This window comes from Culex pipiens, chromosome 3 (assembly GCF_016801865.2).
Source record: "Culex pipiens pallens isolate TS chromosome 3, TS_CPP_V2, whole genome shotgun sequence".
Classification (NCBI taxonomy): domain Eukaryota; kingdom Metazoa; phylum Arthropoda; class Insecta; order Diptera; family Culicidae; genus Culex; species Culex pipiens.
The window spans coordinates 144049944-144065340 of record NC_068939.1 but is presented as its reverse complement, the minus strand read 5'-3'; the positions used below and the strand labels follow the sequence as shown (position 1 = coordinate 144065340).

At 39.7% G+C, this 15397-nt stretch overlaps 2 protein-coding genes across 2 annotated transcripts; both read right to left on the bottom strand.

Moving 5' to 3' along the window:
- Positions 1–514: 514 nt before the first annotated feature.
- LOC120415947 (uncharacterized) lies at positions 515–12862 on the bottom strand. Its single transcript, XM_052709987.1, has 12 exons — positions 12731–12862; positions 12287–12664; positions 12058–12221; positions 4821–5354; positions 4659–4753; positions 3023–3333; positions 2800–2963; positions 2214–2747; positions 2061–2146; positions 1493–1929; positions 731–1431; positions 515–665 (listed from the first exon to the last, which is right to left on the bottom strand). Exons 2-12 carry the CDS (start codon positions 12654–12656, stop codon positions 552–554), a joined length of 3510 nt encoding a protein of 1169 aa, XP_052565947.1. The 5' UTR covers positions 12657–12664; positions 12731–12862; the 3' UTR covers positions 515–551.
- Positions 1917–3393, bottom strand: LOC120415916 (gustatory receptor for sugar taste 64f-like). Its single transcript, XM_039577562.2, has 4 exons — positions 3023–3393; positions 2800–2963; positions 2214–2747; positions 1917–2146 (listed from the first exon to the last, which is right to left on the bottom strand). Exons 1-4 carry the CDS (start codon positions 3330–3332, stop codon positions 2036–2038), a joined length of 1119 nt encoding a protein of 372 aa, XP_039433496.2. The 5' UTR covers positions 3333–3393; the 3' UTR covers positions 1917–2035.
- Positions 12863–15397: the final 2535 nt, after the last annotated feature.

The following is a 15397-nucleotide window of genomic DNA, read 5'->3' as shown; positions in this document are numbered from 1 at the left end:
CATAAAATAATCTGGCAACGTTGATACAGAGGCTGCAAAAAACAGCTCAACTTTTTTTCAAAAACCAATGATGGCATTCGATTCAGCAGTCAATTTTACGTTAAAATACATACAAAAGTCTAGTTTATGTTGATTATCAGAGCAGAAACACAGCCTTTTCTAAACAGTATTGAAGGAACAAAATTCTCCACCGTTGTAACGTCACGCTACATACTCGCTCGTAGAACAGAAACCGAAACGTTAAATCCTTAGCCTAATGTTGATTCTTACGGCAAATTTAACGTACTTTCAGAATATGTACAAATATTGAGGCGTTTCTTTGAAATTTCCGAGTTATAGCAAAAAAAAACTGAAAAAAGAAACGTCAAACCGTTGTAACGTCATGGCAGAATGTGTCAACAAATGTCATTGTTTTCATTATTCATCAACTATGGGCCACCCATAAACCACGTGGACACTTGTTTGGAAATTTTAGATTAGAATTCTACTGTTTAAAGGTTTGTATGGTCACCATGATATTTGATAATAATTCTTTTCGAACCAAATCATTTTTAAGTGTCCTTGGAGAAAGCCAACCGCGAGCACGGCTTCACGTCACCAATCCCTTCGGTGTCTTCGGCAAACTTCAGCATCACCAACTCGTAGGTAACCACCGTTCCGGCCATCTAAAACAAAACAAGGAAGTATAACACTTTTCGTCCCTCCTCGTAATATGAAACTCAACCAGTACCGCCAGCATCGTCCGTTTGGTGAGATGGAAGAATCCCATCCCGGACAGTGAAACCCTCTCGTTGCGCAGCTGATCTACTAACCGTTCCAGCTCCAGACACCAGCCAATGTTGGGAATGCGACGGCAGATGGCCAGCGGCGCTCGGGCCGTTTCGTTGACCATGGCGGTATGGTAGAACACCAGGGTCGTCTTCACGATCAGATAGCACAGCGCGAACCAGTGGTTAACGCTAGAAGCGAGACTTTCCTGCCTTTTGGATATGTTGAGGAGTTGAAAGCAGATCAGGTACAGGTTGGTGCCGCATGATGCGATGATCAGCGGAGCTAGCAAACGGTTCGTGTCGCGCACCAGCTGACCAAGCAGTGTGTGCTGGGCCCGGATGTCGGACCAAAACTTTTCAGCGGCAATGACGATACCACTGCTAAATGGTTGAACCTGGGCGTAGATTTGACGGAAACGGTGCGACAGGGCCATGCTGATTAGGATGATGAGAAGGTCCTGACAGGTCCAGGCCATTGTTAGGGCAGCGTTGCAGTACTCGAAGAAGGCGAGCACGGGTAGGTTGAACGGGATGTGCTTGAAGATGAACGCGTAGTGACGGGATGCAAAGTAGTGCGCGAAGCTTTGGATCTCCCAGTTGCAGAATTTAGCTTCGTGGGATTGGTTGATGATGTCGGCCGTTTTCGAGAGGAGGTGCTCCACTGAAAATAAAAGTTTGAGAAGTGTTTAGGAAATTACGGTCTTCGGTTATCTTACACAAACCGCACACGATCATTACACCAGAAGTGAACCATACAGCCTTTCGGAGGCTTCGTTTAGCTTCACCAGTTTCTTTTGCGAGAAACTCTTGATCAACGCGTTCCCACTCTAGAGCCAACGGGCGCCACTTGCGGGCCAGATTGGCGAGTAAAGCCATGATCAGTACGGTGTCCACGTAGAACAGTATCCCAATAGTATTATTTGCGTTTGCTCCAATCCGCTCCAGCCGTTCGTACTCGATGTAGACCATTACCAGTCCGACAATTATTAGGATTAGGGTAAAGAGAAACTGCACCGAGAGCCACCTGAACCGCAAACCAATGGGACTCCGTTGAAGAATTCCACCTACGGGAAACATGCCCATTAGCTGAAACACGACAAACACTGGCCGCAGGGCGTTGTTCAGAGAGTCCATTGCACTGGACGGAGACCTGTTCTTTCTTGGTATGGAGGAAAATTTAGAAGAATCTTGTGAAAACTGAAGGTTTTTATGCTAAAAATGAAGTAACACGCGAACCGATTAAGATTCAACAGTGCTGATGGCAATTAGGTCAGGTGCCATGGTTCGCACGATGAAACGGTGGTGGAGTGTTGGTCAGATGAGCCTTCCCGGTAGGACAGCAGTACCAGCTCGTAGGTGATAATCGTTCCGGTCAGCTGTAGGAGGAAGAAGTAAATGAGACCATTAGTCAGAATCGACAGTCGGCGTAAGGTCATCGATTACCGTCAACCCAATCCGCTTCGAAACGCTGAATACGCCCATGCCGTTGAGGCTAGCACCGCACTTGGAGTACATCTGCAGCCGTTGCAGCTCGTCGCAGTATTCTGCGGTGGGTACCTGCTGAATCAACCGGAACGTCCCGTGACTCGTGTGTTCGACTTGTGCACTGTACCAGAACATGAGAAATGTCCGCAGCAGAAGATACGCGAAAGAATAGCAAAAGTACACCTTATTGACCACCGACGGTTGCTCCTGATTCGCGTTCATGATTTGCAACACGATGTAATAGGTATCGTTGGCGTAGGATACAAACACCAGCTTGTTAATGGCACGATTGATAGTTCCGGCTAGTTCGCACAACGCCACGTACTGGATACGGATTTGCTCCCAAAAGTGTTCGGTCGTCGGTGTCCGGCTGTTGATGCGGTCAAAGACGCGGTCCCGTAGCTGATCAAATCGCGCCGCAATGCCTATGCTGATCAGCATGATGAACAGATCGACAAAGTTCCACACGAACGTCATCGATATGACGATGTACTGGAAGAAAGAAAGCGGAAGTCAACTATACCTTGCTCGAGACATTACTTACCTCGTTGTAGATAGCAATTGGTAGACTGTACGCAAAGGTATGGAACGTTGTGGTAAACGTCTTTGCAAAGAAAAACATGACCGGATCTGGTATCGTCCAGTTACAGTAGTCGATCTCCTTAAGCATATAGCTGACGTTGTTGGCAACGAAAAGAAGATGTTCAGCTGGGAGATACAAGAGACCATGTAATGTTTACTGAATGCATGTAAATGTTTGCAGTTACCGAGAGCCATCAGAAGAAGCGCCGCGGCCACAAAACGGATTTTCCTTTTCAGGTTCGATTTATGGAACGGATACCGTACAAAGGTTCGCTCCGTACGGGACCACGCAACGGCGATGGCTTGCCACTGTTTGGCCAGTTGCCAGAATATGACCAAACTCGTGGCACAGATTCCAAAAAAGATAGGCTCGGCAACGTTGATGGCGTTCAGGTCACGACCTAGACGTACCAAACTGAGCAGCAACATGGCGTATCCGCCGAAGATGGAAATAGCGCTGACGACGCAGGTCACGGATACCGTTCGGAACGTCATGCTTTCGGGAGCGCGATTCAGGATACTTTGTAGGGGGAAAACTCCAAACAGTTGGCACAGGGTTAGCACTGGTAATGAAGAAATGAATTTGTGAAAGTTATTGTACAAATTATACAGGAAGTATTCGAACCTGGAGCGATAGCGGTGTGGAAATGATCACTGTCAGACGCTGCCTTTTGATTTTTCTCGCATTTGACGACTGTGAAAGGCTCGGCAGCAAGAATGGAGCTTTTCTTCCAAAGAACGTTTGGATTACGCCAGTATGGATAGGTGTGCATGTGTGAACTAGAAACGAGAGTAATTAATAAACTTATACCAACTCTTATTTTAATTTTTAAACCCTTGCATTCAATAACACTTCTTTTGTGTTGGGTCATTTCGCACCAACTGTAAACAAAAAAGTACAAATTTCGGAATCGACTTTTTCTGATTATGCTCAAATTTTGTGGATCTGTTTATACTATTGAAACATGCAAGAATCCCAAATTCAGAAAAAATGGACCATCGCTACTCTTTTGGCGCTCAATTTTCGAAAAAATTTCAAAACCCTCTGATTTCAGATGGCCAAATTTCGGAAGCAGAAAATGGCGTCATCAGATTCATGCGATTTAATTTTGAATCGAACGTCACCGTCGTGTTCCCCAGAGGATTTTACATAAGAACCATCTTTTTTTTTGGACGAATAAAAATTTCAAGCTTGCCGTTGCAGAATTTGCAGAACTACGTTTTATTCACATTTCTGCTCAGAATACTAAAAAATGCTGCTGTTTTGGAAGCAAAAAGAATATTTTTCAGGTCTGAAACCGAATTTATATCCTACCTGTACATATGGAAAGCCGGGCCAAGTGGATGTAAATGTGAAACTGTCGATTAAGTAGCTAAAGTCGTTACAGATGTGTTTGCAAGGAGAATTTCAATGATGCGACTCAACCTACGATGGCATGTTATACACTATTTGTCGAGCGGATTGTTAGTTTCTCGCTTTATATTGTTTGCGCTCCAAACACTAATCATTGTTGACTTTCAATTTTGCCATAATACGGGTCCGTGCTATCGTGCCCATGGTATGTTTAAAGTTTATAATTTCATATCGTGACCCTTCCACGTGGTGCAGAATATTTTGTCCTTAAATGACAAATAATGAGTAAACACGAGTTTAGAAGCGGCAGTCATTTCTGAACGAAGGATAGTTTTCTTAAAGTTTAGATTAAAACTCTGAGTTGACTTTTAAAAAAGCTTAGGGTTTTATATATTCTGCTTGTATGAAGTATCACAAAAAATATGAAGAATCAATTGCACTAATTTTGCCAGATTTAGAGCAGCTACCATGGATCGCAAGACGGATTGTTGGAATGCTGTTCCGATGAATCCTTCCGGTATGACAGCATTACCAGCTCGTAGGTGATAATCGTTCCGGTCAGCTGTTGGTGGTAAACGTAAACAAAATAATTAGTCCGAATCGCTAGTCAGCGTAAGATCATCCTTTACCGTCAGCAGAATCCGCCTCGACACGAAGAATACGCCCATGCCGTTGAGACTAGCACCGCACTTGGAGTACATCTGCAGCCGTTGCAGCTCGTCGCAGTACTCCTCGTTGGGCACCCGCAGAATCAACCGGTACGTGGCGTGACTCGCGTGCTGCACTTCTGAGCTGTACCAGAACATGAGAAACGTCCGCAGCAGCAGGTACACAAACGAGTAGCAAAAGTACACCTTGTTGACCGCCGACGGTTGTTCCTGGCTGGCGTTCATGATTTGCAAACATATGAAGTAGGTATCATTCGCGTACGACACAAACACCAGCTTGCTGATGGCACGATTGATGGTCCCGGCCAGTTCGCACAGCGCTACGTACAGGATTCGAATTTGCTCCCAAAAGTGTTCGGTCGTCGGAGTCCGGCTGTTCATGCGCTCAAAGACGCGATCTCGGAGTTGATCGAATCGGGCCGAAATGCCGATGCTGACCAGCATGATGAACAGATCGACAAAGTTCCACACGAACGTCATCGATATGATGATGTACTGGAAGAAAGAAAGCGGATACAGGATTATGGAGTTTGGTGGTAGTTTGTCGTGTGTGTAGAGTATCGTGCGTCTCCATTGAATTCACTGCTAGAGACTTGCAAGACGGTAAGCGAGAAACCTGCCTACTTGTCGTTCCTTAACCCTTGAGTGGTAATGTGCGCAAATACACCGCGGATCTGAAAAAATGTATTTGATAATCCAATTGAATGCTATTTGATTGATCGGTGTTTCAAATAAATTCCAAATAAAAAATATTTTTATCCTTCAAAAATCAATTCTAGAGTTCTATATATTTGCGAAGGTCTTATAAGCAGACGGAATCCCATAACTTATTTGACCTTTATTTTTTTTTTGTTTGAAAAACTCTAGAATTAGCATTAGCATTAGCATTTGGAGGACGCCCCACCACCGGAAGGCTCCACAACGCTTATCCCACTGTTTGGTCTGGTTGTGTTAGACCCTCATCCGGAACAATAATCCAACACAGGAGATACCATGTCTTCATCTTTTGATGAGTGTGTAATACAACCCAGGGCATAAGGGGGTCCAGGCCGGGTCCAAGCTATCCTCAGGGACTGGAAGTATCGTTAGTAAACACCTATCTAAAGTGCGCAAGGATACACCTCGAAAGGCGTTGCGGGTTGGTTGTAACAGTATTCCTAATTCCAGTCTGGGCTTACCAAGTCGCCATGGCCTAGTGGTTAGCATTATTGCTTACCAATCCAAATGACGGGGGTTCGAACCTCGCCTCCAGCGACTTTGATTTTTCGTTCATATTCAGAGCATTTCAAGTATTTCTATGTCCTTAACTTTCTCGATGGGAGCAGATGGGAATCGAACCCAGAACCATTCGCTTACAAAGCGAACACCGTAACCATTCAGCCACGGACGCTTCCTTTTGTTTGAAAAACTATAGAATTGTAGAAAAAAAAAAACCGATTGATGTGTATAAGGCAAACAAGTTGAGTACATAAACAAAAAAACATAATTGTTTTTGAAGCTTGCACAAAAAGATAAATTTTCAGAACATTTTTCAAAAACAAAAAAAAAGTTTTTCACAGAAAACTAAAAACACTATTTTCTTAATTTAAATTTAATAATTTTTCATAGTTGAACTATTTTGGAAAATGAACCCAAGAGTAAAGTACTCTCGCAAAATTCGGGATTTATCCTCTCCGTCCGCACACAGTACTATTTTACTACCGAACCGGGCTCTTTATCCTCTCGTATGCCGATGCCCAGTTCTGGGTATACGTGTTTAGTTTTCACAAAAAAAAAAAACTGGATTTCTTCCTGATTTCTAGAACAAAGATGTTTTTGGCTTTGCTAAAAGAGCACACGATTTTGAACAAAACTGCATCAATAACTCAAAAGTGATGACGTCCCTTATGCACGTTTATGCGAGCAGGGGCAATTTTATTTTTATATTCATTTTTTAAAGCTGAACTATAAAGAGATCCAGTGAGCTCAAAACTGCAATGTTCCAAAACTTAGGCAAGTAGGGTATATGGCCCTATTTTGGACCTACTATGCAAAGCGTCAACACATTTCGCATGGTTCTCAGGAACGGTCTAACTAATTTGGCTCGTTTCAGGATTGTTTTGTGCCTTAATTTATGCTTAACAAAGTGTACTATTGAAAATTGAAAATAATTTAACCATTTCATTGTAATAAGCATTTCAAGTAAAACATTTTTTGGATGCTTTTTGGACTTATTGAATGTATTTTGGAGACATCGCTGAACCTATTTTGGACCCACGCTCTGATTGGTTGAAATTTGGACAACTCGAATTGCGGTGTGCAGCGGCAACACGCACACTTACAAAAAACTCGGTTTGATAAACCAAAGGGCCTATCCACGATTGTAATTTGGAAAATATTTATTTCAGAAATTAAATAATTATGATAAAACAATGGATTTGAATTTGAAAACGTGTTTTAATTATATTGAATGGAAACTCACGCATCCTTAGCAGATATCTGTCCTATTTACAATTTGCGTATTCTTACGACCTAATTGTTCAAGCATTAGAACATAAAAGACAACCCTTTATTAGTCGCAATAAAAGCACCTTAACTTAAAATCAAATGAATGACAGAGATACATAACAAGTTACAATGAAAAAAGGTTCTAAATTTTACGCAGAGCTTAAGTTCAAATATGATTAAACAATGAAGAAATTTTAAAGGGAGATTATAGCTTGTAACTTGGTGTGAAACTTTCTCATCTGCCATGTTAAACTTTACAGTTGCTTGACAAAAAGTTTAACTACACGTTACACTTTTAAAAACAATGTAATATTTGAAAAAAATCTATGTTTGAACACCAGGGTGCCTTTGATAGTCATAGTTTGTATTGTTAAAAGCAGATTTGAGGTGTTCAAACATTATTTTTACTTCGAACTTACCATCACTTAGGTTGCTGATATAGTTTTTAAGAAAATCATTTGTCAATATTTAGTTAACTATGTTTATAAGCTTTTTAACATAATACATATAAATTTTAGGTAAATTTGTTAAAAATTCAGAACTTTGCCTGAAATTCGTTAAAACTAGTTTTGTTTATTAAATTATAGATTTACTGAATTCAAAGAACGAATCAAAAGTTTTTACATTTTATATTTATTTTGTTTTAATGAAAATGCCTTTAAATTAGGAGATTTTTTTGAATTATGTTTCAAAAACAAATAATATTTATTATTTACAAACTTATTTTACCTTTTCCTAGTAGAAGATTGTCCGAAGAATCCGAAAATGCATTCCGTTTTACGATTCAAAATCATGTTCATTGAGAAAATCATGACACTTTGAGAAGATTAAAATAATGCTATTTATCAAAATTTTCTTAATTATAGTTAATTAACTTTTCAAACTTTTCAAAAATTTTCTTGAAAAGTTCTTCATGAGGTACTTTGAGCACTTCTTTACCACGTTCAGTATGATTCCATACCATTCCGTACGTATTTAATTTGTACTCTTCATTTTGCGGAAAAATCTCAAACCTATCAAAGTCACTCCGGCTATCAAAGTCACCCAGATTTACGGTAATCAGATATGTCTCAAATAATAAAATTCATAAAGTTAACATCGTATTAACCTCTTATGCTAATTTGTTTTGGAAGATCTAGCTGGTTCAATTGTGTTTCTAACATGATTGACACGGTAAAATCTAAAAGTGTAATTTATTATAAGCCAACACTGCCAATTGTGAAAAAATACGTTATACCTGTATTTTTAAAATAGATATGCAAAAATCAGTCAAAACTTACAAAAAATCAATTTTCCATATCTAGAGTTTTTTTTATTAGGTCCTATAAACATATGAAAGACAATAGTTTATTGGCCCTTTTCAAAAAAAAAAAAAAAACTCTGGATATGTATACAGCAATTCCCCACGAAAACAGCATGGAAAAAAACAAAAGTGCTCGGATCGGGCTCAAAATTTTTGTGGGAGTTCCCTGGCGGAAATAATTAGACCCGTATTTTTTTGTTTGGCCCTTAGGGTGACCTACGCCGTGTTAGGGTGGTCTGAAAAATTGCCATTTTCGTCGATTTTCGCAAAAACCACTTTTTTTCGAAAAATCATAACTCCTCGCCATTTCAACCGATTTCGATTGTCTTATACGCAAATGAAAGGTGATAATTTGGCCTTTCAAAGAAAAATAATAAGAAGTTTCAAAAATCTAGCCTAACATATGAAAAGGTCGTATGCAACTTGAAAATGCCGTTTTGACGGTGTCTGGACCAAAGAGCCTATGTCTGGAAATAATTTTATCGGATTCCCCGGACATTTTTACATAACATGCTAAAAAATGGGAGGAGTTCTTTAACAGGATTCCGAGATATGATTTTTTGAAAATAAAATCCGTGTTTTTTGACGCGCCGCGCGCAAAAACCGGAGAATGACGAAATTGGAAAAAACTACTTTTTTCACAAAAACTTAAAAATTTCAGCGATGACCTATACATGTCTGGGTACCAAAAGTTGCGTCTTTTAATTACGAAAATTTTGGTACCCAGACATCTATAGGTCATCGTTGAAATTTTAAAGTCATCGCAGTTTTTGTGAAAAAAGTTGTTTTTTCGCCAATTTCGTCATTCTCCGGTTTTTGCGCGCGGCGCGTCAAAAAACACGGATTTTATTTTCAAAAAATCATATCTCGGAATCCTGTTAATGAACTCCTCCCATTTTTTAGTATGTTATGTAAAAATGCCGGAAAATCCGATAAAAATATTTCCAGACATAGGCTCTTTGGTCCAGACACTGTCAAAACGACATTTTAAAGTTTCATACGCCCTTTTCATATGTTAGGCTAGATTTTTGAAACTTCTTATTATTTTTCTTTGAAAGGCCAAATTATCACCTTTCATTTGCGTATAAGACAATCGAAATCGGTTGAAATGGCGAGGAGTTATGATTTTTCGAAAAAAAAGTGGTTTTTGCGAAAATCGACGAAAATGGCAATTTTTCAGACCACCCTAACACGGCGTAGGTCACCCTAATGGACAAACAAAAAAATACGGGTCTAATTATTTCGGCCAGGGAACCCCCAGACAAATTTTGAGCCCGATCCGAGCACTTTTGTTTTTTTCCATGCTGTTTTCGTGGGGAATTGCTGTATATTTCTCTGATAAGTTTGCAATACGTCGTAACAGCCATCACGATCTCCGACACTTATTTGATTTATTTTTCTCTGAATCAAATCAAATTTTGTTTGTTTTCCAGTAAAGAGCATTTAAAAGACGTGCAGATGACAATTCAAAGCATCTTTTATTTATAATTCGCAAATTTATCGAGAACTGATCGAAAAATTGATTTGTTTACAACTAGCGCTTAGGATCTTTTTAAAACGAACTCAAGATTTTTTAAATTTAATTCATACGACTTTTTCAATAACCACTCGTAAGCCATGTTGACAGCTCCTGTCATGGTGACAGCTGACGATTTAATGAACTAGACCCTTCAGGTTTTCCAATCGTTTCCCGTTCAATTCCAACAGGGTAGCCAGTTTGCATTTTTTGAAGCAAATTTTAAAAATATATGCAGCTAAATTGTTGATAATGATGTTAAAACAAATCAATTTGCATTTTTATCGTTTAAAAAACACATTTTGATTGTTTCTGTTAATCATTTGCTTTTTAAAGCTCATTTCTTTCAAATAATTACAGTAAAGGAATGCAATTCAAAATATTAAATTAACAAAATTCAATTAATGTTAATGAAATATCGAAATAAATTGATAAACAAAACTGACAACACCTTGTTATACATGTGTTGGTGATAGCCTTGAACCGACGGCAAAGTAGCTCCAAAAACTGATCCAACGCGACTGATTTGAAAAAAATATTTTGAATTGTGTTTTTTCGATAATAGTATAGTTTTTTCAATGGTTTAGTGACGAAAAACATAAACGAAACTATTGGCACTACGCCCCCCGGGGCATGGCCTTCCTCTAACGTGGGATTTCTGCTCCAGCGCCTCTGACGAGACAGGAGAAACCGGGACCGACGTTTTACTTCACCATCCGATAGAAGCTCAGTGGATAAGGCGGGAATCGAACCCGCGTCTCATAGCATCATCGGGATCGGCAGCCGAAGCCGCTACCCCTGCGCCACGAGACCCACGAGAAAAACATAAAAGAATTAAATAGACAACAGTTACATTGCTCGGAAACCGGACGAAATTGCTTGGTGTCAGTGCAAAACAGAAAAAGTCATCAAGGTGTCGCGAGCCAAATCCGATAATCAATGAGGTCGGAATATTTGGACCTAATCGATGTGCTAGGAAAATGGTAGGAAATACGGATGGCATTGGAAAAAGTGGCTGAAAAAGCGGAAATAATCAAAAATGTTTACATTTTTGGAAGAGGTAAGCTACAAAACGATCCTGCTTACACTTTCTGTTGGTTGGATTCAGTGAATTCGTACTTTAAAAGCCTGAACTACCTCGATTAATAAAAAATAGGTCCAAAATAGGTACTAGGTCCAAAATAGGGTCATATACCCTATCATGTCTAGAGGCCACATAAATCGACATTCCTGAAAAAAAAATGTTTTTACGAGACAAATCCCGTTCAAAATTCTCATCCCTTAATATTCATCCTTTAATATACTCGAAGAAAATATATTTTTACACTTTGGCATAATTATTTTTTAATTGTTGTTTAGTGGTAAGCACGGTTCCCAGTTGGCCTTGGTTCGGTCCCAGTCGGCCTCGGTGGCATTTTTCGAGACGAGATTTGTCTATCTGTCTGATGTTAGGTCGTAAGCTCAGTCCAAGTGTAAGGGTCATCCCCCCGGGTCCTGTCTTGGTAGAGTCGTTGGTAGGCAGTTGGACTCACAATCCAAAGGTCAGATCGAATCCCAGGGTGGAAGGAAGCTTAGGTGTAAATTTGTATGACCCCTAATTTAGTACTATAAAATGATTTAGAAATTTTAGATCCGGATTTTCCGGTGGCCTGTACTCCAGCCAACGGTCCGTGCAGTGTGTTTTTTTCGTCGAATTATAATTAGTAGTGTAAAAACGAAGCTTTTGATAGGGTGTGAACAACGGGTGGTTTGCGCAAACCCATATTTCGGTATTTTTCTGGGTCCTTTTTTCCCAACGATTAACCCATCTAACGATTTTGCCAATGGCGCTGCTCTACCCTGGTATGGGAATGATTTTGGCCAACACTGAAAGTTAGTATTGTAGAACTTACCTCGTTGTATGCCGCAACTGGTAGACTGTACGCAACGGTATGGAACGCGGTGCTAAACGTCCTTACGCAGAAGAACTTGACCGGATCCCGAATCGTCCAGTTGCAGTAGTCAACCTCCCTCCGCAAATTGCTAACGTTGTTGGCCACGGAAAGAAGATGTTCAGCTGAAAGTAACAAAAAAAAATCCTATCAACTGATGTTTTCCGAACGCATGGATGTTTGCGCTCACCGAATGCCAACAAAAGGAGCACCGTGGCCACGGATCGGATTTTCCACTTTAGGACCGTTTTGCGAAACGGATGGTGCAGAAATTTTCGCTCCGTTCGGGACCACGTAACGATGATGGCTTGCCACTGTTTGGCCATTTGCCAAAATATTACCGAACTCGTGGCACAGATGCTGAAAAAGAAGGGCTCTGCGATATTGATGGCGTTTAAGGCTCGGCCTTGACGAATCAAACTGAGCAGTGAAATGGCGTATCCGCCAAAGATGGAAATAGCGCTGACGACGCAGGTCACGGAGACCGTTCGGAACGTCATACTTTCGGGAGCGCGATTCCGGACACTCTGCAGGGGAAATACCCCAAACAGTTGGGACATGGTTAGCACTGAAAGTGGAGGGGGAATGGATTTGGTGAAATGGTTGTAAACACTGCTTTTTGAAGTATTCGCACCTGGGGCGATAGCAGTGTGGAAATGGTCACTTCCTGTTGCTTCATTGTGAAATTTGTCGTATTCGGCAACTGTGAAAGGCTCGGCAGCTAGAATGGAGCTTTTCTTCCACAAAATGTTCGGATTGCGCCAGTATGGATCGTAATTCATTTGTATTCTTTAGAGTAGAAAAAAATGGTATTTTTTGGTTCTTTTTAGCTTTTTTAGCTCTATTCAAGATAAGCCTTCACAAATTTCCACTAGTGGCTCCCAAAATCTTGTCCCTTTTGCCAAGCATCGATTGTACTGTTATAGCCAGTTATGTATGACCGGTGCGAAGCGCTGGGCAAATATTTACCAATCCCGAAAATCAATTCCCAATCCTACCTGTGCATATGGGAAGCCGACACCAAGTGGATGTGAAAATGGAACCATCGAACGACCAGCTAAAATTTCATTCAAAGTCGATATAAATACGTTTGCAAACAGAATTTTAATGAGACGAGTCAGCTAGCGATATACTGGTTGTCGGACGGATTGTTAGTTTATCTCTAGAACCCCAACCCGTGCCTCTATTTTGTGCTGTTCCCCGAAGGGAGAAAAACAATAATCATCGTTGTCTTTCTGTGTCAATTTTGCCACAAAACGAGCCCGTGCTATCGTGCTCATGATACGTTTATTTAATTTATGCTGATTTTATTCATAACAAGCTCGGGCTATAATTTCAAGTCGTGGCTCCGGCCACGAATATGGAGTCCTGCGGAGCGTGATTGCCACCTTGTAGATCATCGCGTGGCGCGGAGTGTTTCGTCCTGGCGGGCGGAGAACAAGTTTGATGCTAGGGTTTTAATTTTATTGAAAATTTTCCCGCGACTTTCACTAGTGCACGGCTTACCTTTCTAGGTTTGTTCTTTTCTGGAGAGGGAGTTTAGTTTAATTATAGGTACTCCACCTCTGAGAAAATATGTATTAGGTTTCAGATTCAGTTTAGTACTCCGTTTTTTAACATGTTTGACCCGTCCTCTTCTCTTTATTCTTTATTTAACTATAAAAAATTAAATACAATTCAAACGCTGACGAAAAACTACTTAAGTCGATTAAAAATCTTAAAATTTTATAGTTCGAGGTTCAATTTACAGTTTTCAGGAAGAGCACTTTGTGAGGCCATCGACAATCTTAAACATAATTTAAAACTTTTTAAATAAAAATTTCCGAAAGTCTGAAGTTTTAGAAAAAGGTGCGTTCCAAAGTCCTTTGTTGGATTTAGCATACAAAAATAAAAAGCATACCAGAAGCAAGTTAAAAAAATGACAGCTTTGAATCTTTAATTTCTAAAATTAATATAAAAATAACATTGCGTTTACAATAGCTTCTAAACCCAATCTATTGAACATTTTAAAACCATTTCTTAAAACAAAAATTTGATTAATCTGGCTACCCTGTCTCAAGATATACTCACTTAAGTGATATTTATGCACTTTTTAGAAGCTACTCAGTTCTCTAATCTATATGAAAACTATGTTCTGATGAATCATCAACCATATCGTTGAGTAGGTAGTAGAAAGATCTTTCAAACATGTCTAAAATATAGAAGATATGGCAACCCTGTCTCAAGTTATGATTACCTATGATGTACTTTTTTGAAGTCGAATCAGATTGAAGAGAAATTCCAAACGAGTGTAAAAGTCCAGAGATATGGCAACTCTGTTTCAATGATTGTTCAAGTTTATGCACCGTCAGTGGGGGTGACATTGGGTCAAAGTATTTTTTTTACGGATTTTACCATTTCTCAGGTACTTCTCAATGACACTAAATTCTGTTAAAAGGGTTGTGGAAGGGACAGATGACTTTGCTGAAAAAAATCTCGTTCCTAGAACAAATCCTGTCATTTTAGCAGCTGTCTAAAGTTGAGGTACGTTTTTGGCCAAAAATGACCTCTAGAAAAAACAACTTTTTAATTTTTTTGTTGGAATTGATCAAAAAGTATCCAGATGTTTAAAAATCTCTACTTCAAACATTTTAGCATGTCAATACGATTCCCTCGAACATGAAACACTACTTGGAATACTTGTTTTTACCATATCTTTGTATTTGAGCATCATTTTAGTTTCATTTGATCCAATGTCACCCCCTCTAAGGGGTGAGTTTGGGTCAATTTTCAAATGATTGCCATTTAAGGTAGTGTTCATCAAAATCCACCATTTTTTGGGAAAATGTTAGTAAACTATCTAAGAACAATTCTACGATAAAATATTTTAGATGTTATTAAATTGTTTTTGTTATTGGGTAATTTACCAACTCACACGAAATCGGGAAAAGTTGCCACGACCCCTCTTCGATTTGCGTGAAACTTTGTCCTAAGGGGTAACTTTTGTCCCTGATCACGAATCCGAGGTCCGTTTTTTGATATCTCGTGACGGAGGGGCGGTACGACCCCTTCCATTTTTGAACATGCGAAAAAGAGGTGTTTTTCAATAATTTGCAGCCTGAAACAGTGATGAGATATAAATTTGGTGTCAAAGGGACTTTTATGTAAAATTAGACGCCCGATTTGATGGCGTACTCAGAATTCCGAAAAAAACGTATTTTTCATCGAAAAAAACACAAGAAAAGTTTTAAAAATTCTCCAATTTTCCGTTACTCGACTGTAAAATTTTTTGGAACATGTCATTTTATGGGAAATTTAATGT